Here is a 23,503-nt window from a genome sequence, read left to right as displayed (position 1 = left end):
TTTAACTCTTGAGAACTATAACTGTCACTGGGGCAAATGGAGGGCAGGCACATGTTTTGAGGGTGTGGTTGTAAATGGTCTCTAATGTGATATCAAAGAAAAAATACATTAAGGGGTAGGAAAAGATCTGTACCTGGAAAACGAAAAAAGGAGAAGTATAATGGGACAATTAGTTCTCATGAAGAGGTACAAAAGAGGTGTTACAGTGGAGGGGAAAAGGAAGGAAGGTGAGTATTGTCTGATAGTGGGTAAGATGGTTAAAAAAAAAATCATCCTACTGAGTTCCGGGTGAAAAGAGAACAAAAGTATATACTGTGGAGAAAATAGGATGGAGGGAAGTACAGAACTGGTAATCATAACTGGGAATGGAATGGAATGAACTCTCCCATAAAATGGAAGCAAATAGCAGAGTTCATTTAAAAAAATAGAATCCTACAATATGTTATTTATAAGAAACACATTTGACACAGCACATAGAGAGTGAAGGTAAAAAAAACTGGAACCGTATTTATCATGTTCAGCTAAAGTAAAGAAAGCAGGGGTAGCAATTCTGATCTTAGATAAAGCAAAAGTAAAAATCTCATTAAAAGATTAAGGAGGGAGAGGACTGGCGAGACTTACATGAACTGATGCTGAGTGAAATGAGCAGAACCAGGAGATCATTATATACCTCAACAATGATACTGTTTGAGGATGTATTCTGATGGAAGTGGATCTCTTTGATAAAGAGAGCCTTAATTGATCAAAGATGGACAGAAGCAGCTACACCCAGAGAAAGAACACTGGGAAATGAATATAAATTGCTTGCATTTTTGTTTTTCTTCCCGGGTTATTTATACCTTCTGAATTCAATTCTCCCTGTGCAACAAGAAAACTGTTCGGTTCTGCACACATATATTGTATCTAGGATATACTGCAACATATCCAACATATAAAGGACTGCTTGCCATCTAGGGGAGGGGGTGGAGGGAGGGAGGGGAAAAAATTGGAACAGAAACGAGTGCAAAGGATAATGTTGTAAAAAAAAAAAAAATTACCCTGGCATGGATTCTGTCAATATAAAGTTATTTAAAAAAAAAAAAGATTAAGGAGGGAAAGTATATCTTGATAAAGGGTATCGTAAATAATGAAGTAATAAGGATACTAAACATGTATGCAACAAGTGGTAGAGCAGGCAAATTCCTAGAGAAGATTTTAAGCCAGTTATAGGAAGAAAGAAACAGTAAAACTATTCTAGTGGGAGATCTCAACATTCCCTTCTCAGAATCAGACAAATCTAACCACAAAATGAAAAAGAAATTAGAGAAGTTAGTAGGATTGTAGAAAACATAGATATGATAAATCTCTTGACAAATTTGAATAGAGACAGAAAGGAATCCACCTTTTTCTTGGCAATACACAAAAATTAACTGTATTAGGGCATAAAAACGTCACAATCAAATGCAAAAGGACAGAAATAGTAAATGCTTCCATTTCAGACTACAATGCAATAAAAATTATGTTCAATAAAGGAACAAGGAAAGATAAACTAAAAACCAATCGGAAATTAATCTAATTCTAAAGAATTAATGGGTCAAACAAATTACAGAAACAATCCATAATTTCATCCAAATAAATGACAATAATGAATTAACGTACCAAAACCTATGAGATGTGGCCAAAGCAGTTCTTAGGGGAAAATTTATATCTCTAAATAGCTACATAAATAAAATAGAAAAAGAGGAGATCAATGAATTAGACATGCAACTAAAAAAGTTAGAAAAAAATTAAAAACTGTCAATACCAAATTAGAAATTTTGAAATTAAGAAAACTATTGAACTAATAAATAAAACTAAGAATTGGTTTTATGAAAAAAACTAACAAAGTAGATAAAGCTTTGTTTTAATTTGATCAGAAAAAGGAAAATAATAACCAAATCACCAGCTTCAAAAATTAAAAGGGTGTAGTTACCACCAATTAAAAAGAAATTAAAGCAATAATTAGGAGCTATTTTGCCCAGCTCTGTGGCAGCAAGTCTGACAATCTAACTGAAATAGATGAATATTTACAAAAATATAAATTGCCCAGGTAAACAGAAGAGTAAATAAAACACTTAAATAGTCCCATTTTAGTAAAAGAGAAATTGAACACAGGCAGTTAATTTTTTTTTTTTTTTTTTTTGCTGTGGCATTTGGGATTAAGTGACTTGCCCAGGTTCACACAACTAGGAAGTTTTAAGTGTCTGAGGCCAGATTTGAACTCAGGTCCTCCTGACTAAAGGGCTGTATCCACCGGGCCACCTACCTGCTCGTAATTAATGAAATCTTAAGGAAAAAATCTCCAGGCCAGGTGGAGTCACAAGTAAATTCTACCAGACATTTAATGAACAATTAATTAAAAAAAAAAAAAAAAAAAAAAAAAAAAAACTGTGTGAGGAGAGAAGTATGGGATGCAAGAAATGGTCCCTGTTAGAAAGAAGGAAATAATGGGGATATTTCCAAAAAAGACTAGAATTTAAATATAAACAGTATTTAGAAAAACCTGTTAAGAAGCTGAGGGAGAAAAGAAGACATAAGAACAGGAGAAATACCACAGGTATAAAGAAGAATAAATTTTCCAGTTTTTTAAATGGAAGATAACAGAATCTGCAAACCAGTTAAAATTAAGCCAATAAGGTTAATTTCAGTTCCTGAGAAAATTTTGGAAAATATTTCTAAAGCCATCATTGGCAAACATTTTAAAAAGAACCATAGTACCAAAAAGATCCAGGAGTGCTTTATAACTTGGCCTTACACTTTACCTCCCTCTACATACTCAGTAGTGGCCTCCTTATTGTTTCCCAGATATGACACTTTATATCATCTGCATGCCTTTGAGCTGGCCTGGAATTGTCTGTTCTTCCAGTTCTTAGGTATAATGCTTTCCTTCAGCTCAGATTTTCATCTTCTATTGGAGGCCTTCCCCAGTTCCCTCAACTATTAAGTACTTCTCCCTCATATTGCCTTCTAAATTACTCAGTGTATTTCTTAAATCTTCCTAGTTATTTGCCCATTTCCTCATTAGAATGTAAATTTCCCAAAAGCAAGATAAATTTTTTTGCCCCTCCCAATATTTCTGGGAAATTAGCTATTAAGTATTTATCTGGTACTTTTTGACTATTCTTTTGGAACAAATATAGCAGTGTGGGCAAGACAGTAAACCTTATTATAATAAGATGGTTTGGGAATTCGTTAAATGGCTGAACACAACAGTAATCTTTCATTTTTCTTTGTCAGCTTAGAAGGAGATACCCCAGCAAATATTCCCAAAATCTGTGCTTCCCATATTATATAATGTTTTCATCCATGATTTAGATAAAGGTATAAATGGCATAATGAACAACTTTTCAGAGAACAAAAAGCCTGGGAATACTATATATCACATTGTATAATAGAGTCAGAACCTAAAAAATCTTGGCAGGCTTTAAAATTGACCTGAATGACAGAGATAACCTAGTTTTACATTTGAATTTAAAAAATCAACTTCAGAATACAAAATTATTTGAATTGTACTGGGCTTGTCATTTCACTGTAAGATTATAGTATAATACGATAGCCAGAAAAACAAATGATTTTGGGCTATATTAAGAGAAACATAGCTCCCAGGAATAAAGAGGTTTTTGGTAATTCCTCTGTACACAACTGCTGACAAACTTTTTAGATTATTTTTATCCATTTTCAGGGAATGGCATTACTAAGTGGAACAGTGTTAAGAGAAAGGATTACCAAAATGGTGAAAGAACTCAGTATTAGTTGAACAAATATCGAATATTAAGAAGATGCCCTCATAGTTGAAATAGTTGAAAGCTATCATGGAGAAAGGATTAAATTTGGAAAAAATTCTTTTAACAATTAGAAAAATTTTACAGTGGAAGGGGCTGCCTCAGTAGGTAGAACTCCTCTCTATTGGCAGATTTCTCCCCTCTTCCCCCCATGCAGTGACTTATTATCTTTTATTCAGGCATGGTGGCATAAATACAATTTTTATACATCCAGGTATGAACAGATTTTTTTTTAATACTTTAATAAAAGTTCAAGATGGCCTCAAGTTAGGACCAAGAAGGGTTTGAAAAAGAGAAACAAGTATGGAAGGAGTAGGTAATGAAAGTAGAATTAGATAAAAGAATGTAGGAACTGCATGCCTTGGTTATGTTATATTTATTTTGGGGGATGAGAAAAGGGCTAGTAAAGGAAAGAGAAGTAAAACATTTGATGTGTTTTAGAGTCCCAGATTTGGAACTGGAAGAGGATTTTGTAGTTATCTCTTCTAAACCTCTTATGGTAAGAAAACAGTCCCAGAGGGATGAAATAGCTTCTTGAGGGTCACACAGGATTTGAAGTCATATCCTCTTAATTCCAGATCTAAAATCTCTTGACATGTTATCCTCCATGCTGCTAATGGAAAGAAGCACACAATCTCAGAAGTCTTGGATATGATATGTATCCGAACAGGGAAATTTACTTTACGTTGCTAAGTAGAATGACCTCTGATATTCTGACTCATCTGACTTGGACTCTGATAATCCATTTAGGTATTTAGTCTTAAGGGATTGGCAATCTTTTTTGCAGATAGTTACCACTAGTTGAATTTGTTGTAATAAGTTTTTTTGGGGGGGAGTATATGGACTGGACTAATAAAACAAATTCTGCTTCTCTAGAAAAACTGATTAAGGTAATATTTTATACTATGCAGTATTCGGAAGCTTACAATTTTTTTTAAAAAATCATACAATTTGCTTGGTATCTCCAGCAAGCTTTTTTGTGTCTGATCTTTTTCCCATCTCCAGTTTTTGAAGGGTTTTTTTTTTTTTTTTATTCTGACCTTTCCTTTTTGATATTGATCTTCACCATTTTCTCTTTTAGGTCCTTTCAAACTTTGAGATCTATGATTGTTTTTTACTCATTCACTTGATATTCTTACATGGACAATTAAGTAGTTGCTTTTGAGTGATTATGAGTCACATTTAGGAAACTGAAGTATTCAAGGATTTAATGTAGTCAGTCCACATGTCATCTTCAAACTGGAGAATTTAAAGGACTTCACTCTCTCTAATAAATGTTTTCAATTTGGTTTCTCATGAACATCCTTCAAGTGGCAAACAATTTTTTAATGCCTCAGTTAATATTAATAATCAGGAAGCCTCTGAAAAAAACAATATACATTAGATCTTCAAGGGAATTTTAAAGTTTTGATGAGTGTATAGGAGACAATGGACACAATGTATAGAGGGTGACATTCTTGGAGTCAGAAAGACTCATCTTCATTAGTTCAAATCTGACCTCAAACATTAGCTGTATGACTCTGGGCAAGGCATCTGTTTACCTTAGTTTCTTTACTCAGCTATAAAATCATCTGGAAAAGGAATTGGCAAACCACTCCAGTACCTTTTCCAAGACAACCCCAAACAGGGTCACAAAAAGTCAGACATAGCTGAAACGACTGAAGAACAAGAATAGACCTCTTTTTGGAGGACAGTGTTCTGGCAATATTTCACTCTACCAAATTAAATGCTTTCTTCTATTCAACAAATAGTAAGTCTATTGTGTGACTATAAAGATGTCTGATATAGAATGTTATTTGTAAAAAAAATCTCCCTGTTCCCTTCTTATATTTTCATCAAGGATGTGTTTGATACTTGTGTATATTATTCTCATAAAGATTTTGTAAGATAGGGAAAGTATTCTTAAATTTTTAATTTATATCTTCTCAATTACCTTTTTTTGAAAGTAGTAATAAAGTCCATGATTTTTTTTGAAGTATTTAGTAACCTTTCAGATATCTTGAGAATCAGTTTCTTTAGCTATCTTTACTCTCAAACATCTGGGTTCAACTATTCTTCTTCTCTTTTTTTTCTTTTCATTAGTGATATTTTGTTGATTATAATTTTAGAATCCCAAATTAGTGATTTACTCTCAAAATCTTTATGAATCTTTTCCAATTTTGTCTGTTTATTATCTTCTGTCTGGTTTCATACTTAAAAATCCTCAAAATGATTGAGTTTAGTTGTGTCACAATGAGCTTTTGTTATAATTCTTTTTATCTTACTTCTTGCCACTTTTTTATGAAGTGGTCACTTCATAATATTTCTCATCCTCCATCAGATTTCATGTATGAAGTATTCTAAATTATTACTTTTACCTGCCATATCCTGCTCTTTAAAAGATTATTCACATATATACTGGCTAAGAGTTTCTAGGCTTTTTTGTTTTCTTGGAGCAATTGATTTACATTGACTAAACTTTCTCAGAAAATAATTATCTATTATGTTATCTATTTCCCATTTGGAAGCATCAAGACCCTATCTAATAGATGCTTTCAATAAGATTATTTATTAAGATTATTAATTAAATTAGATTAGAATCACCTTATTTGCCTGCTCCATCTTGTCATTGTTATTCTGCTAGTTTAGTATTGGTTTTAATCTCTGATAAAACAAGTTTATGATCTAAATGTATGTAGATTTCTGTTTCGAAAATAACTTTTTTGGTAGCCAAGTTTTTGCTGTCTTAAAATTAATTTTTTATTATGTTAATTTGATGTTTGCTGTGTCTTGCTCATCATGATTTTCTTCTTGAAGAAAATATTCATGATATTTACAGGTTTGGGACTTCTGTTTAGTCATTAAGTCTTTGGCTTTTCTTATTTTTGCTTATGTACATTTTACCAAAGCAATTCTTTATCATCATTTTTCCCTATCCTAATCTTTACATTAAAATAATAAACTATGAAGTAATATGGTTATTTAACTTGGAAGGCCTTATCAAATTCTTCTTAAGATTTCTCTACCTCTTCTTTCTCTTTATTAAATGTTGGCAAATCTTTATTTTGTCCTTTTTGAAAACGTTTATCAAAAACCCTGCCGATACTAGGTGAATATTGTGTTTCATTACTTTGGATGTATGGGAAGATCACTCCATCATCTCCTTTAATAACCTTTTCAAAGTAAACATGTCAGCATTTAACTATACTTTCCTTTTGTTTTCTAGTTTCATTTATATAGAACAGAAACTTTTTTTTCTGTACCTTCAGTAGCAATTTCTTTTGTTGATCACTGGAAAAAGCTTTCAAATTGAGTTCTTATAATAATCATGAATGTTCTAAAAGTTACAATTTTTAGTTCTTGTCTCCTCTTCATCATTTTTCAACTATCACTGCAGAGATTAAAAAAGGGAAGGCATAAAATTGAAGTTTATTTTACATTTTTATTCTGTAGACTGCCACTGTCAGAGAATTCATTCAAGCTGATCCTTGGAAAGGAGATAATGCTTTGTTACTGAAATTATACTTGAAGATTTTCTCTAATGTAGCAGAACTGCTTAGCTTTTGTATTTTGCTGGTGTGATCTTTGAGAACATAGGCTCACCTCTGCCATATGTTGACCAGATCACATGATGTCACTGACATTTATTTCAAGCAAAATAAAGTCCAAAGAATAGATGGCATATTTAGAATAACAGTTTACATAAAAGTACTTTGTAAGTGACTATGACTAAAAACCAGTATAGTTTGAAAAGCAAATTGGTTGAAGTTTAATTGTTAAGTGGTAACATTAAACTTTAGAAGTAATTTGAGGAAGAAATATACACAACTCATAAAAGCTATCTATCCTCACGCTTTTTTTTTTTTTCCCTAAGGGAGGGCTACTTTTGATATCATCTTCAAAATAAGAATCAATATTTGAATTAAATATGAATATTAAATCAAAAATAGCTTGCTATTTTTAATCTTTTCCTACTTTAAAAAAATGGAATTTTAACATTCTTAAAAGAATTTGTCTAAAGAATTTTTTCTAAATTAGAATTTTTTAAATGACAGTATTCATGTCTTTCTATTATTTTCAACTTTTTTTTTTCCTGCACTGGTAATAAACATTTATACTCCACATAATATGAGAAGTACTATTGCTATTTTGACGACTTGGATTAGATAGTGTTCCTTCTTTTTATGAAGGTTTATCCTGCCAAGACATTCTTTGAATACTGATAATGTTGATCCTCTTGCCAGTATGGTTATGTTAGAAAGAGGTATTTTTCTTCTTTCATCACCATGTTCCTTGAAAGCATATTGAATAATGAGACAGCCAAAGGGAAATTATTTTCAAGTGGATTCAGTAAGTTTATTTAAAGTAGACATTATTTAGAGAAGTGTTAAAGCTGTTCCGTAGTTAACTACTGCTAATTAATCAGTGCGAGTGATTTTAGCTTTAGATATTATGATTAAACCACCTGTAGGATCCTGCTATATATACTTTTACTCTGTAAAGATGGCTATTTCTAAGAATTAGTTATTTCTCATGTTTCTCAGTTATAGCCAAACCTAGTTCAGCATTTTAAACATTTCATATGCCATGAAAAATTTTCCCGAAGAATTACTTTTTAAAAAATTGTAAGCTATATTTTGAGGAGAGGTGAATTTTGAAAAATTTTAAATAATAACCCTTAACCTTTTCAAAATGCTATATCCTTTCTTTTTTGGTTTTGTGATAACTCTTTCATTTCTTTTTTGAAGGGGTGTGTGTGTGTGTGTGTGTGTGTGTATGTTTTACAATGAATTTGATTTTATTTCTTGTTATTTAAGTATACAGTGGAATGCTTTGAGATCTTGATTTGGAATCATTCTTCTGGGAACCTCTAAAATATTACAAAAGAGAGTGATATCCTTTGTTGTGTGCATAAATTTTAGACCATTTAAAACTTTCTTGGATGATTGTAGGTCATACATTTCAGTGCAGCAGACATTTATTAAGTACCTGCTATATACAAGGCACTGCCCTATGTCCTCCTCTTCTTTTCCTCCATCTTTAATAATGATTATTTTAAAGTTAAAATTTTTTTTCCAATTTCTTTTAATAATTTCTTTTACTTTTCATATATGTATTTGGTGGTGTTGAAAAATTTAGAGATATAAGTTGATGCAACACATTTAACTGCATCATTAGAAGAAGTAAAACACCAACTAAAGCAGAGCTGAGCTGTTTTCTCTCATACTTCTCCTGGAATAGGGTTTGAATCTGAAAGTACAATGTATTATAGTGAGAGAATTGGAATCAGAGGAATTGTTTCCCTTTTGTGACCTTGTGTCAAGTCACTTAACCTCTCTGAGCCTCAGTTTCCTCTTTTATAAAATGTAGTAAATAACACTTTATCTACATCAACAGACTGTTGCAATACTCAGTTGAAATGTTTTTGTGAAGTGCTTTGTAAGTTGTAAAGTCTTATATATATTAGTGTCAGCTATTGTTATCCTCATTATTTTGTGCTGCATGTTAGTTATAAAGTCTTCTTTTGATATTTTATCCTTTTGGCAGTCTTTTATTTGGTTTATTTTTAGAAGAAATTCTCATTATTTACATTTTTGTTGTTCAGGTATCTTCTCCTCTTTGAACAAGTGAGCCATTAAACATCTGATAATATTAAACTGATAACAATCTCAGCTCCTTTACATATGTTATTTTTTGTGTTTTTTTGTTTGTTTTACTGAGGCATTTGGGATTAAGTGATTGCCCAGGGTTACACAGCTAGGAAGTGTTAAGTGTCTGAGGCCAGATTTGAACTCAGGGCTGGCACTCTATCTACTGTACCATCTAGCTGCCTCCTATATACCATATTTTGAAAACCACTCAATAAAAGCAGTGCTTCTATCTCCTGGTTTATAATCATAATACAAACATCTCAATCCATCATGAAGAATCATACTACACCAGTAAAGGGACTTATTCTTAGTAAACTTTTTCAAGAAAAGCATCCTGTCATAATAGCTGGCATAATAGATTAAGTCAGGACTTGTAATCAGGAAAAATTACTTTCTTATCCCACCTTTGACTCTTAACTAAGTCACTAAATCTCTCTGAGCCTCAGTTTCCTTCTCTGTAAAATAGGGATATACCTGTTATACCTATGGTCATAAAGTGGTTGTAATGCTCAAATGAGATAATATATATTTATGGTCCTTTGGAAATTTTAAAACACTAAAAAAATGTCAGTCTACTATTAGTATTGTTATTATTCATTTAGTATCAAAACTGAAATTTCATTCCCTTTAACACAGGTCAATTGAAAGCAACAGAGACAAGTAAAAGCAGTCTTTAATCCAAGTTTTCAACTTTTTTGTACACAAACTATGTGACCTTGATCAGTCACTTTCAATCTGTATAGGCCTCATTTTTTTTTTTGCAAAATGAAAAGGCTATTAAATTACCTTCAAACTTTCAAATTATATAATTATGAAATTATTGAAGTGGACTCGTAATTTAAATGTTAAGTATATCAATCCCTTTTATAACTTAAGAATTTCAGACTTTACTAACTTTCATAGAAATCTAAATATAAAATCTAATTAGGAAATATGGGAGGTGTTTTGGCATAAGAGAGCTAAAAGACACATCAAAAGTATTGAAGATAAAAAGCATTAGATTCAGTCCCTACATTCAAGGAGTTTACAATCTACTGGGTGAAGAAAAACATAAAACATGTGCAAAGTTAAAGAACAAGATATTTTCACTACATTAATAACAAAATAATCACAAGGTATTAGAAGACTAATTGACAAACCAGTTGCTCAGACAGTATATGATCTAGTATTTCAGAAGACAGTGTCATTTCAAACAGAGATGGTGGGGGAAGACTTTGTGAAGGATGCAAAATTTTTTTTGTATTTTAAAGGAAGGATAAGATTTGGAAAAGTAGAGAGAAGAGAACAAAAAGTGAGGGAATTGTGAGCAAAAAGAGGCTTGATAAGACTTTCTACTTTCTATCTTTCTACTTTCTAATTTTTTATCAAGTCAGGAGAATATAAAGAATGTTCAAGGGCCCAGTTGACTGGGAGATTGAAACAGGAGGTTTATGATGAAAGTAGTGAAGAAATTAGGCAGAAGGAGTCTATATCATGGTGGATCCTGAATGCTAGCCTAGAGATTGAACTATTGTCTGTAGGCACCGAGGAATCTTTAAAGGTTTGTGAAGAACCAAATTGCATCATCATAGAGTGTGTTTTAGGAAGATTAAGCTAATAGGAGTATACAGAAGATGGTAGAAAAACCAGTCAGAAGATAACAACAGTCTAGATCTAAGGGGATAAAACCAGTCAGAAGATAACAACAGTCTAGATCTGAGGGGATAAGGTTTTGAATAAAGGTAGAGGAAATAGTACTAAAAGGCACAGGAGAACTATAATAGAATTGGCTTTGCAAAGAATCAATAAAAATTACTGGTGTTTTTTAGGGGATTGAGGATGGCAGGATTCTGGAAAGGAAATTCAAGGGCTTTGAGCATGGATACCTAGAGAAATAATATTCAAACTGTCTATTATACCCACAGGTATATTATCTACAACAATTTGTAATTAATTTTGACATCATTTACTCTATATAGAGCTTATATCCCTAGAGCTTGCAGTGTCCACATAATAATCTTGTTAATAAATACTTCTTGTTTGATTGTGTTTTTTCTATTGAAATGCTTTGCCAGAAAAAAATTTGACTTGGCAAAATGATGTTGTGTTTTGTTTTTTTAAAGTCTGTGTCAAATTGTTTGATTTTTTTCTTCATTATAGAATTTATTTGAGCCAGTAATTATACAGAATGAAGCTAGCTTTGTCTCTTACTGAGATATGATGACCTATTAAAGTCTTAGAAGTAGCAAAAGAAGGAACCACACTTAAAGGTGGTTACCAATTAATGGAGGATTTTGAAGCTTAAGATCACAGGTTTAGTCTTGATCTTGAAAATAACTGATGAATTTCTGAAGTTTTAAGGATCTTGGTGAGGCAATAAAAAGTAACATTTTCAAAAAATGAATTAGATGGCTAGATTTAAGGTGAATTGTTGGAGGCACAGTAGATAGTCCAAAAAAAAAAAAAAGCAGATTATAAAACTAATAATTGATTAAGCAGGATAACAGTTAAGATGAAGAGGAAGGAACCAGATTCAAAAATTATTTTAATAGTAAGAATAGTGTGATTTGAAAATTGATTATGTGTGAGGGAGCAAATAGGAAATAAAGCAAAATACAAAAAAAGAAATAGGGATTCATGTTTTCAGCACTTGGAGAAAAAGAGGTGTTGGCATCAAGATGGAAAAAATATATGGAGATGAAATTTGGCTATATATATATATATATATATATATATATATATATATATATATATATATATATAACACATATATTTTAAAAGCTACTTTAAAGGATGGTTATCATGTTTAGAAGGCACAGATTTAATCTACTCATATATAAGATGTTTTTCAAATGGTCTCCTGATCCTAAAATATGTATCAGTTATTCTAAGCAGTAGCTGTAGTACTGATAAAATTCTGTTGAGCAATTCTTGAATGACAGTACTGGGTTGTCAGGATAAACTTTCTTTCCGCCTGCTGTTTTTATAAATAGGGAAAGGATGTTTTAAATTTAAGTAATATGTTGTCTAGATTGGTGCAGGTGACCTAAAAATCTCAACTTGCATGTTTATATAGTAAGAGTGTGAAGCAACAATAGGATTATTTTTTTTAATTAGCAAATGTATAGTGCCTCCTCTCTCCATTTTATACAAGCAAGTTTATTGTTAGGTACAGCTACTACTACAACTTCAGTCTTTTCTTTCAGGTGCTTTCTTACATATTGTTCCCTTTATGCACTTTTGCACTTTTCACCTGGTATACCTGTTTTCAGGTGTATATTAACGATTTTAATGTTTGTTTGTTTTTTAAACTTTGAGCTCCAGATTTTCTCCTTTCCTCTCTTCTCCCAAACCCATTGAGAAGTGTCAAGTTATTCAAAATATTTCCATAAAAGTCATGTTGTGAAAATATAATTCTCTTTGCCCCCAAAAAAAATCCCTCAAGAAAATAAATTTGAAAAAAAAGTGTGACATCTTTTCTTTTTTTTTTTTTTTTAACTTAGAATAGCAAAAACCCTACCAATAAACAGTATTGTATGGAAAGCTTTATTTAGAAAGTGAGAACTCAAAAGTGAATATTTTTAGCAAATTAATTTTCCTATATCATCCTTAGCTACTTTAATTTCACAGTGACTTAGAGCAAAAGAGTTCTAGAAATTGATTTCCTTTTCTTCAATCGTTTTTCCACTCAAATACAGTTTTTTAATGTAATTTTTATCACTTAATTACCTCTCTATTCATTTATTCAACTATCTTATCTGTTGATATAGTGTGTTCAGGTACAGTCTATATTCTCAAATTATTCCAGAAGGGAGATTACATATAGTGAATGCAAGTATAATCTATTCTCAGATTATTCCAAGAAGAGAAATTATATAATCCAGTGAGGTAACAAATACCATCTAAGATAAAGATGCTTCCTTTCCCAAAAATATTTAAGAATAGATTATGTAAATAATGAAAAATGAATCCTCTAGGGCAGTGGTCCTCAAAGTGTAGTCCAAAGAATTGTTGGGATCTCTGAAACCCTTTCAGAGGGTCTACAAATTCAAAATTATTTTTTATTTCTAATATAGTAAATAGCTATAAATATAACAAAAACTCTTTGAACAGATCCTCAATAGTTTTTTTTAACAACATGAAGATACTGAGAACAAAAGTTTGAGAACCACTGCTCTAGGATTTAAATAAAATATATGTATTGTGCAAACATTTTTGAAATCTAGATTTCTAAAATGTTTGTCATTATTTATAACATTGTAAAAGTAATAAAACATTTTTTATTTTAGTAATGACAGTTGTATTGATATCAATGGATACATTGTGTTATCTGTAATGCAAAAACTTGAGACATAAATACTTTTATTATGTACATCCCTTATAAAGAGAGGTCTTTAATAAGTTGCTACAGTCATTAAATTGTTATGGTATTTAATATGTTAGTATATGTAAAACAGCATATGTAAAAGTTGATGTTCAATAATATGTCTATAGTATATAATTTATATATATTGTATATCACAATACATTACGTAGAATATTATGTATTTATGTCTTGTACAGAAAAATGATGATTTTGACTGATCTTGCATACTTTTCATTTTTTGAACAAGAAATTATTATCATTAGGTGGCAAATAGTAATTGGAGAATAGATAATTGAGATAAGCTATATTCATTTCACTAGGTCCCCAAAATCAGCAAACTGCAAATTCAAAGAGTGTAGGAAACAGAAATTTACAGTTTTGGATGAATTATAGACAAATAAGCATATTGTGCTGATGAGTCAGTATCACTTGGGTAAGCTTAATATGGCATTTTCTGATTAAATTTGCATTAGCAAGTGTTTGGAGTCCCTCTCCCCATTTATCATAGATTTCAGTTTTGATATTCAGACATAAATCAGAATTTACATATATATGATCTAAGTATTAAATACTGGTTATGGCTACATGACCACTCTATTTTTTTGTAGTGTCTGTCAATGAAATAAGGAATGGAGAGAAGATATATTTGGCTAACTCTAATCAAACCTAAGATGGTCTGCATGTAATAATATATTTTTGATTGGGTTGTTTTTGCACTGTCATCATACTGACTAGAGTCAGATTCTTACTTGGCACATCCAGATGCTCCAAGTTTGTTTGACCTAGATAGAAAACATATGGGGGTATGTGTTGCAGTATTTATAGCCCAAGTTCAGCCTGCTACCAAAATACAAAAAATATATAGATGTGAAAAATTGCAAGAAACCAACTATGTATAAACTTGATTTTGGAAGCAAGATTGTTTCTCTTATGCTGATGATCCCCTTTATTTCTCTTAAATCATTTATATTTCCTGAAGATAATTAAATTCAATTCCTCCTTGGTATCTAATTGTTAAGTATCAAATTTTGTTATTTAGTAATGTATCCAATCTCAAAAGTTAAATTACCTGAATAATAGAATAAGTGTTAACTAGTTGTCAGATATATTCAATATTTGTTACAAATTGAAATATAAATAATATCAGGAAACTCTACTGACCTAATCTGATGCAATAATTTGCCAGTGTGGAATAATACCCCCAAATTGCTAGCTGTGTCTACTTTTTAAAGTCTGTGTTTAATAGTTCTCATGTTTCATAGCTTTTCCAAAACCCATTTACTGAGTGATCTTTTTACAGTTATGTATACTAGCTATTCAGCAGATCAGGCAGTGTAATAACATCCTTGCATTAATCAGCAGCTAAGATTTATATCTGTACCTGGGGCATCACACTAACATAAACAAAAATAAACTGTGATGGTTATATTAGTTGTGTCATAAGCATTATACTGATTGGAAAAAAATTGTTAAGTATTCATTTGTTTTGGTAGAGTTATTTTATTCCTTTATTTTAAAATTCAGCACTGAAGCGCATATATTAGAGGAAATGCTAGTTGGAATTAGCTTAGTTAAACTATACTTTATGGCTAAATTCTAGTGCAAAAGTGATCACTTGGAATATTCTAATCATGAATATTATAGAAAAAAATGATGAAAAATGTTGATTTTGTTTTATTATCTATGGAAAGGGTAGACTGATTTTTTAGAAAGTGTAAATGCAGTAATTACCCAAAATGACCAATGCTACTCTATTTCTAATATTTTTATGCTATTAGTTATTCTTGAGAGCATTATAATAAATTATTGCCGATATAGTATCTCTATTTCTTATTTTAAAAGGATAGATTTCCCATGAAAATTAAATAAATTGCCAATGCCTATGGTGCCACAAATATTATATGCCTATAATTTTTTTTGTTTGTTTTACCAGGTGTTCTTTGGTATGAATGTATTGTTATATGAGAAATCATTATAATGTGGCAAGCACATTATTCCTCATCTGAAATTTCATTTGCAGCCTTGGAACCCTTTTATGCCATTTTTAGTTAGTAGTGGCACCATTTTAAATAGAGCCATTTCAGAAGTCTGATGTAACTTGACTAATATCAGCTAAAGAAACCTTTGAAACTGCTTTCTTTTATAGAGGTAATTTTTTTTTATAAGCTCATAAACCTTTTGTCTTTTAAAAGAATAACATTCCAAGAAAGCAGAATTTTTATTCTGTTGGGTGAGTGCAGTGTTTCTTATTCCTTTGACCAAAGCCTAACCCTTTGTTAAAAAAGGTCTTCCTCTTGAACCAAGTGAACATCTTCATCTTCATAGAGATACCTATGCAGAAGTGAAATGAAAGAAGGAAAGGTCCTCCTCTATCCATTTGGACTAATTATCCTGGTGATTCATTTAATTCAGATAATGAGTATGATAAATAGATTACTTGTATACTTAAAAACTCATTCTCATCTTAATTGGTCACTTACCTAAATTTCAATACAATAATTTGGGAATTTTTTTTTTTTTTTAAGAAACAAAAAATGTTACCTGGCTAAAAGAGAATGTCTCCTTAAGAATCAAACTGGAAAGATGAAAAAAGAAATGAACAAATTGTCCCTAATACCAAGAAACAGAAATTAAAAGTTAAACCATCTACACTTTTTAATCTCATTACTAGAAATCTGAACTTCTATAAAAGCTCTTCTGAAATAAAAACTAGTAATAATACCTTCTTTGCAAATAAATGATCTTACAAATGTAAATATCTAAGTTGGTTTGTACAGAAGTTTGGCTGTTTGGAATTTGAATTTGCTAAAGATTTGGAAAAAATTCTGGAATTCAATAACTCTAAAGTTTTTTACTGATATTAAACTGAAAAATCAAAGTAAAATGAAAAATTTTGAAATGCAAAAAACCATCTTGGTCAAAAACTTGCCTCATGAATATAATTAACAAGAACTAAAGGAAATGTTTGAAAATGCTTTTGAAATTAGATTAGTTAGAATCAAAGATAGGCCCTCAAAAGGAATCACCAAAATTGACTTTAAAGCAAAAGCAGATGTGAACAGGACCTTGGAAGAGAAACAAGGAACAGATCTTGGTAGTCAGGTCATCAATAGGAATTACAGAAGAGAAAAGAGTCAAGAGCAAGAAAATTCAAAAAAAGGCATTATCCTCATACTTGAAGTGCCACTGAAGAAAGAGAAGAAGTTAAACATTTCTAAAACACTTATAATGTGCTGAATTTTTAATAGACGTATTCTGAGGAATTATACGTGAAAAGATGTCTGTCAGCATGCCCCCAAACAACTAAAACTTACCTAAAGGATATGCATTCATAGAATTTTCCCCTGATGATCTCACAAAAGAAATTTAGGGTTTTTTTTCTTTTGGCAGCAAAATAGAGAGTAGACCAGTAAGATTGGAATTTAAAAAAAAAAAAAAAAAAAAAAGACAGAAAACAAGTAAAACATAAAGCTAGTTATTTAAAACTTTTTCAAAGATTTAGATGATGCCATGGAAGAAATGATAAAAGAATTATTTTGTGGCTCTTTTACTACAAGGATAATCAAACTGGCTCATCTAACAGGTTTGGTATTATGAACTCCCAAGGTAAAAGAAGATGCTAAATTTGCTAAGGTATCATGGATCCATGCTAAAGAAATCAATGGGGAAAAAAAAAAACTCAATGTAAAATGAAATGGGGCTTTATAGGTTGTGGGGATCATTGAAAAAGATTTAGTAAAAAGAAGAGGTAATAGAAGAAAGTGTGAGGATTTTTGTGGGAGGAGCCAAAGGAGCTTTTGAAGTCAGGGTAATTTCCAAAGTGGCAAAGGAGGAATAGGAGACCATAAGCCACTAGGAAAGAAAATGAAATTTGAATAGCTTCTCCACTTAGAATTCTCTTTTCCTTTGGTGTTTGAAAAGATTCTGAGCGTTTTCTCTTTTAATTTAATCACTGACAGAGCCTTCTGAAGAAATCCAAAATCATATATAGTCCAAACATAAATAAAACTTCAAAGGACAGAGAATGTTAACTTTGCTAGCATGAATCTCATTTGATGAAACTAGTGATAGATATGGGAGTTAAATTTTTTGTCTGTGATTTGTCTTGAATTTGTAATGTCATTATACTCAATGAACAAACCATTTTCCCTACCAAAAATATTCTATAACCATGTGATTTAGTCAGTGGGCAGTTTTCCTTTTACAACCCAAAGTTCTTCTATGATTTGATGGATCTTTTGGGTTTCCAAGGTTAAAAATAGTTATCATACTTGGGACCATACTAATGATGAGTACTACAGATGTAATAATGGGTTTTGCTGAGTCAAAAAATCTATTCACAGTTTTATAATTCTTTGATTGTTGTGATAAGGGAACCATCTGCTAGTGGCTGCTGAAGGTCTAACTGAGACCTGTAGAATGGATTTCTTCATGTGAGAGGATGATGGTGATATAAGGAGACTGAGAGGCAGTTGTTAATCTCTGACTTCTCTCCTCTTTCCTCTGCCTCCAATTTATCTCATTCCCAGTCCACAAACAACACCTGTTTCAGTCAGCAAAGGCTGCTTTGCAACTCCTTCAGATATTATGATTCACAGCTGTGAAGGCTTTTTGAAGAACTGACCTGAGCCTTCACCTAGGCATGGTCCTTAACATTTGAACATAATTCTAAATTGTTCTCCAGAATAGTTAGTCCAGTTTGTTCCACCAATTTATCAATGTCTCTATTAAAATACAGTTTTAAAAGTCAGATTTTTAAATATATATAAATTGATAGATGATTAGGTCTGTCATTATTAATGTACTTCTCCACATAGTTGGCATCAAAGAATAAAACTTGCAACACTTTTCCCTATAAGCTATTATCCATATCTATCATTGATTCTATTACTGCCTTGAATGAAACTGAACTTTAATTAGCTGAAAACAATCTGCTTTTTATATCACTTAATCTGTTTATAGAAATGTTACAGTGCATGTTTCCTAGTCATCTTCAGTAAAATGATACTTTATTTGGAGCCAATTCTTAAAAGATGATCTGAATTGAATTACTGTAGCTTCTAGGTGATGTTGAAAGCATTATTTGAGGATGGAATTTTAATATAACAATATTTTTCATATGAGTCTATAATGTGATAGATTTATTATAGCTATGTTGAGCTTTATAAATCTAAATTCAATGTTACAAGATTTGACCCTGCCATTTTGTTTCAGGTAATCATTTGGCAGAAAAACAGAGTTTCAGATCACAAAACAGCTTTGATGGCAGTCCTGGGAACTAGCATGATGAGTAATATGGAGGCCTTTCAGCATCACTCTGAAGTATCTCAGGTATTGAAATGATGATGGAATTTTAAATGTACTTCAATTCTTTTTTATACCACCTCTACTATTTATACAAAACATAATATAATGAAATATCAAATTTTTAAAAATCATAAATAATGCCCAATGTAACTAAGCAGACAGAGAGAGAGAGAGTAAGCCTGGTATTATTCCCATTTATGGTGAAGTAAAATATGTTGTATATAAAACATTTTGTATCTATGAAGTACTTTATTCATATCTGTTGTTTAGTATTTTTAATATATTTACAGAATTTAAGTATAATGAAGGGACTTTTATTGTTAAGGATACTCCATTCACTTGTGAATGGAACAAGATCACGGTTTCCTTAGAGATTTCATTCCATCAATTATTTTCTTTCACATTAAAAAAAAAAATCATATTTATTCTATTATCCTATTCAAGTCATTCTGCTGTCTCTTGGTTTTCACTGTTAAAATTTCTATAAAAAATAGTCTGTTGTCATTGTTTGGTTGTATTTTGCTCTTAATTTTGTGTATTTTGTCCATAAAGAGATTTTCCTCTGGATGTTAGGTAGTATCAATATAGCACTTAGATTCTCTATTTATTCTCTTTCATTCTCAATAAACAACCATTCCACTTTAATTTCCAGTCACATATGTCATTACTGGTTACATTTTTTAGCATGAGTGCCATTATGTTAAGTTTCTGCAGTACTGTAGTAATTAGAACATTGGATAGATATGTACATTAAGAGTGTCATCTATGATGTCATTTCTTGTAAATGGTCTGAAAACTCTGATTCTCAGTACTTTCTTCTTTCCCATTAAAAAAAGTTTTGATATCTTCATTTTTTACATTATAGTCATTTAGTGACACGTCTTCTCTCATAGTCCAGAGTCCTCCCTTCTAATAAAGAATATAGCACCCTTTTTTGTTAGATCATTGATATTAAAATCATGTATATTCTCTTAGTGTGCTTTTACTTGCTTTATTCTATATAAATTCATATAAGTCTTCTTATATGTTTCTAAGAATCCCTCATAGTTACCTTTTTTTTTTAAAATGGCATTCTGAAATCCCATTCCATACATATAAACACAATTTGTTTAGCCATTTTCCAGTTTATGTTTATGTACTTGTTTTCTTTGAATTTTTTTCCATTACAGAAACATGTTGCTATGAATTTTCTTTCTTTCTGTTTTTGGTTTCCCTGAAAAAAATGCCTTATAGTTGATTTTCTGGCTGTTCAGTGAATGTTTTGGTGTATGTGAACTTTTTCTTTATAACTTTGACTTCTATGTGATATATCTGCATACATTGCTTATATATACTAATCGTGTATTCAGATATTTTCTGACTTACTATATCCTGGCTGACCTTCTATTGTTCTAGTATAATTTTTGAGAACCTTATCTCTTCCATAAGACAGAAATATATTTTATAAGTATATTTTATTAAATATTTAGGACAATTTTCTTACAAGGAAATGTGTTACCAACATATTGTGAAAATAATGGAAGGTGGGATTTAGTATATGAAAGTTGTTTTTTAGCCAGATTTGAAAAACTTAATTATTCTATTGAAGAATGCACATCTCTTTCAGTTTTCCAAGAATCAAATATGCTACACTTTCGCATATAATTCCCTCTGTTCAAATCTTTTCTAATATCTTGCTTTCTTGACCATTTTCTCTTTACATCCTCTACCTCATAATTTCTTTTACTTTTGTCTCTCTTTCCCTCCCTCTTTCTTCTCCTTTTTTCTTTCTCCTCTTTTGCTTATAAACATACTTGGATCTTCTCTGTTCTCAAGAAATTTCCCCAAACCCTTCAAACTGTTTTCTAATCTTTTCATTTGCAGAAAGAATGGTCTATAATCTCTACCTCTTTTTTCTTTACTAACCATGTACTTTTCAACCTCTGGGTCACAAATGACCTAAATTGCCAGATCCACTGAATGAATGGCCTTTTTCCAGTTCTCATCTTCCATGATCTTTCTGCATCATTTGACACTATTGACCACCTTCTTCTTAATATTCTCTGCTCCCAATCCAGAAGAACATTTTATCCAGAAGAGCATTTTACATAAGAAAATTATAAAAAAGAATAATTTTGAAAGTTTTGAGAACTCTGATTAGTGTAGTGACTAGCCACAATATCAGAGGTCTAACAATGATGCAAGCTTCCAATATCTGTAGAGCTGACATATTCAAGGTTTTAAAAAGACACACATTTTCAGACACAGTCAGTAGGCAGGTTGACTGTGTTTTTTATAAGATTTGGTTTTTCATTTTTTGTAATTGAATGAAGGAGGTAGAGTGGGGGGCTTATAATAGTGTTACCTCCAAAATAGTCATTGAAATATTTAAAAGATTTTGTTCAGAAGAGAACAAAAGGAAATACAGAAAGAAATACACAGTAAGTATAGCTTTGAAAGTACTAAGTTAAATTTGTTGTACTTTTTTCTTTTATATTACTTTGTATTTACATACATACATACCTTGTATGTGCATTTATACACACTTTTTCAAAGCAAGCTAAGTTGTAGATTCTTAGTTTGACAATATTTTTTCCATTTTACTTGGTAAGTGCTCCCCCTTTTGTTGTTAATCTTTTTTTTAAATCAAGAAAAAATATTTCTTCCCTTTCCTTTGATGACATTCTTTTCTTCCAGTTCTCATCCTACCTCCAACCACTTCCTCTTGGTCTCTTTTGCTGAATTTCTGCTCTTTTTCCTCTGTGAAGCTTTCTGTAATATCTTTTCTTTACTCTTTTCACCTCCCATCCCAGCTAAAAGTTATTTCACTTGTATTTCTTATAGCATTTTGCCTGTATCTTTATTTTGATCTTCATCATTTTTCTAACTAATATTCTATAGTTTATTTATTTGTATGCATTTCTGTTTACTGACCATTTATATAACACTAAAGCTTGTCAACTGCTTTATATATATTATCTGATTTTATTCCCATTACATTCTTGTGAACTAGGTGGTGCAGTTATCATCATCATCATCATTATTATTATTCCCACTTTACAGATGAGAAAAGTGACACTCAGAGATCAGGTGACTTGTTTATATCATCCAATTAGTAAATTTGGGAAGTATCGTTTCAATTCAGGTCTTTCTAATTTCAAATCCATTATTTAACCTTTTAACATATTGCCTCTATAAAAATTTGAGTTTAGGGATATCTTATTTTTCTTTGACTTTTCTGTCCCTAATTTGGTGGGGTATTTGGATCATATTTTTCTCATATGATAAGGGTACTCCTAGATCTACTTTTAGAAACAATGTGTTAGTTATTCTGTAAATGATTAATAGAATTAGTTTGAAAGCCCATTTGGGCCCAGAAATTTTTTGGTTACCACTTGTTCGGTTTCTGACAATTAGGCATTTAGGTTCCCATGTTCTTGTTGATCTATGTGTTTTATTGTTCTATAAACATTATTCATCCATTTTGTTTGTTTTCAATTTTATTGACATATAATTGAATACAGAAATTTATGATAATTTTTTATTTTGTTTTTATTGTGAATTTCTTTTTGCAATTTTTTCCTTATCTCATGATTTTCTTTTCCTTAAAAAAAAAAAAAAAAACAAATCAGCTAATAGCATACCATTTAATTGATCTTTTTGAAAAAAATTGAAAATTTTAAAAATTATATAAATGTTTGATTTGGATGTTTTTCTTAGATTTTCAGAATTTTTTTTTGGTTCTTTTTTAGGGGTAATTTCCTTAAGGTTTTTAATTTCTATTTTTAATTCATTGATCTCTTCTTTCTTCATTTTGTTAATATGTTTTGACATATACATTTTCCTCTAAGAATTTTTTTTTGTATCACATCAGTCTTTATTTTCTTAATATGATTTGGTGTCACAAAATTTTTATTGTGTTTGTAATATACTCTTTGACTTCTTTGTTATTAAAATTATATAGTTTGGTCTCCATTTAAGCCTGAATTCTTCCTTCAAATATCCCTGTTAATTTTCATTATTACTGCATTTTACTCTGTAAGGGATATGTTTAATATTTCTGCTTTATAGTATTTAATTGAGTTCCTTATATGAGCGCCTAGACCACATTCACTTTTTGAAAAGTTGCCATTCAAAGTTGAAAAATAATTATACTCTTTACAAGTCCTACTCAATAGTCATCAAAGTCCTTCATACCTATTTTAAAACTGTACATATTAAATTATTTTTTGTGTCTAGATTTAAAAGATTATTTATATAACAGACCCTGATGATTACTGTTTTTTATTTTATTCTCCCCACAGATTGATTAGTTTTTCCCTTAAGAATTTAGATATATAATGATGTAGATGATTCACATACATTGAGTATTGTTATTTTTCCATTGATAAGTAATATGGCATAGTAGGTAGAGGTCCAATCTTAGAAGAATTATGACTTGG

At 30.8% G+C, this 23,503-nt stretch overlaps 1 protein-coding gene across 2 annotated transcripts in view; it reads left to right on the top strand.

Moving 5' to 3' along the window:
- Window positions 1-23,503, top strand: part of PMS1 (PMS1 homolog 1, mismatch repair system component) — a 109,223-nt gene that overhangs the window by 51,186 nt on the left and 34,534 nt on the right. For both annotated transcript variants that reach the window (XM_051986025.1, XM_051986024.1), the window contains exon 6: window positions 18,990-19,106. In XM_051986025.1, coding sequence (XP_051841985.1) covers window positions 18,990-19,106 — 117 coding nt within the window. The remainder of the gene's footprint in view (window positions 1-18,989; window positions 19,107-23,503) is intronic.

This window comes from Antechinus flavipes, chromosome 3 (genome assembly GCF_016432865.1).
Source record: "Antechinus flavipes isolate AdamAnt ecotype Samford, QLD, Australia chromosome 3, AdamAnt_v2, whole genome shotgun sequence".
NCBI lineage: Eukaryota > Metazoa > Chordata > Mammalia > Dasyuromorphia > Dasyuridae > Antechinus > Antechinus flavipes.
The sequence above is the reverse complement of the archived record's forward strand: the minus strand, read 5'-3'. Positions and strand labels throughout refer to the sequence as shown.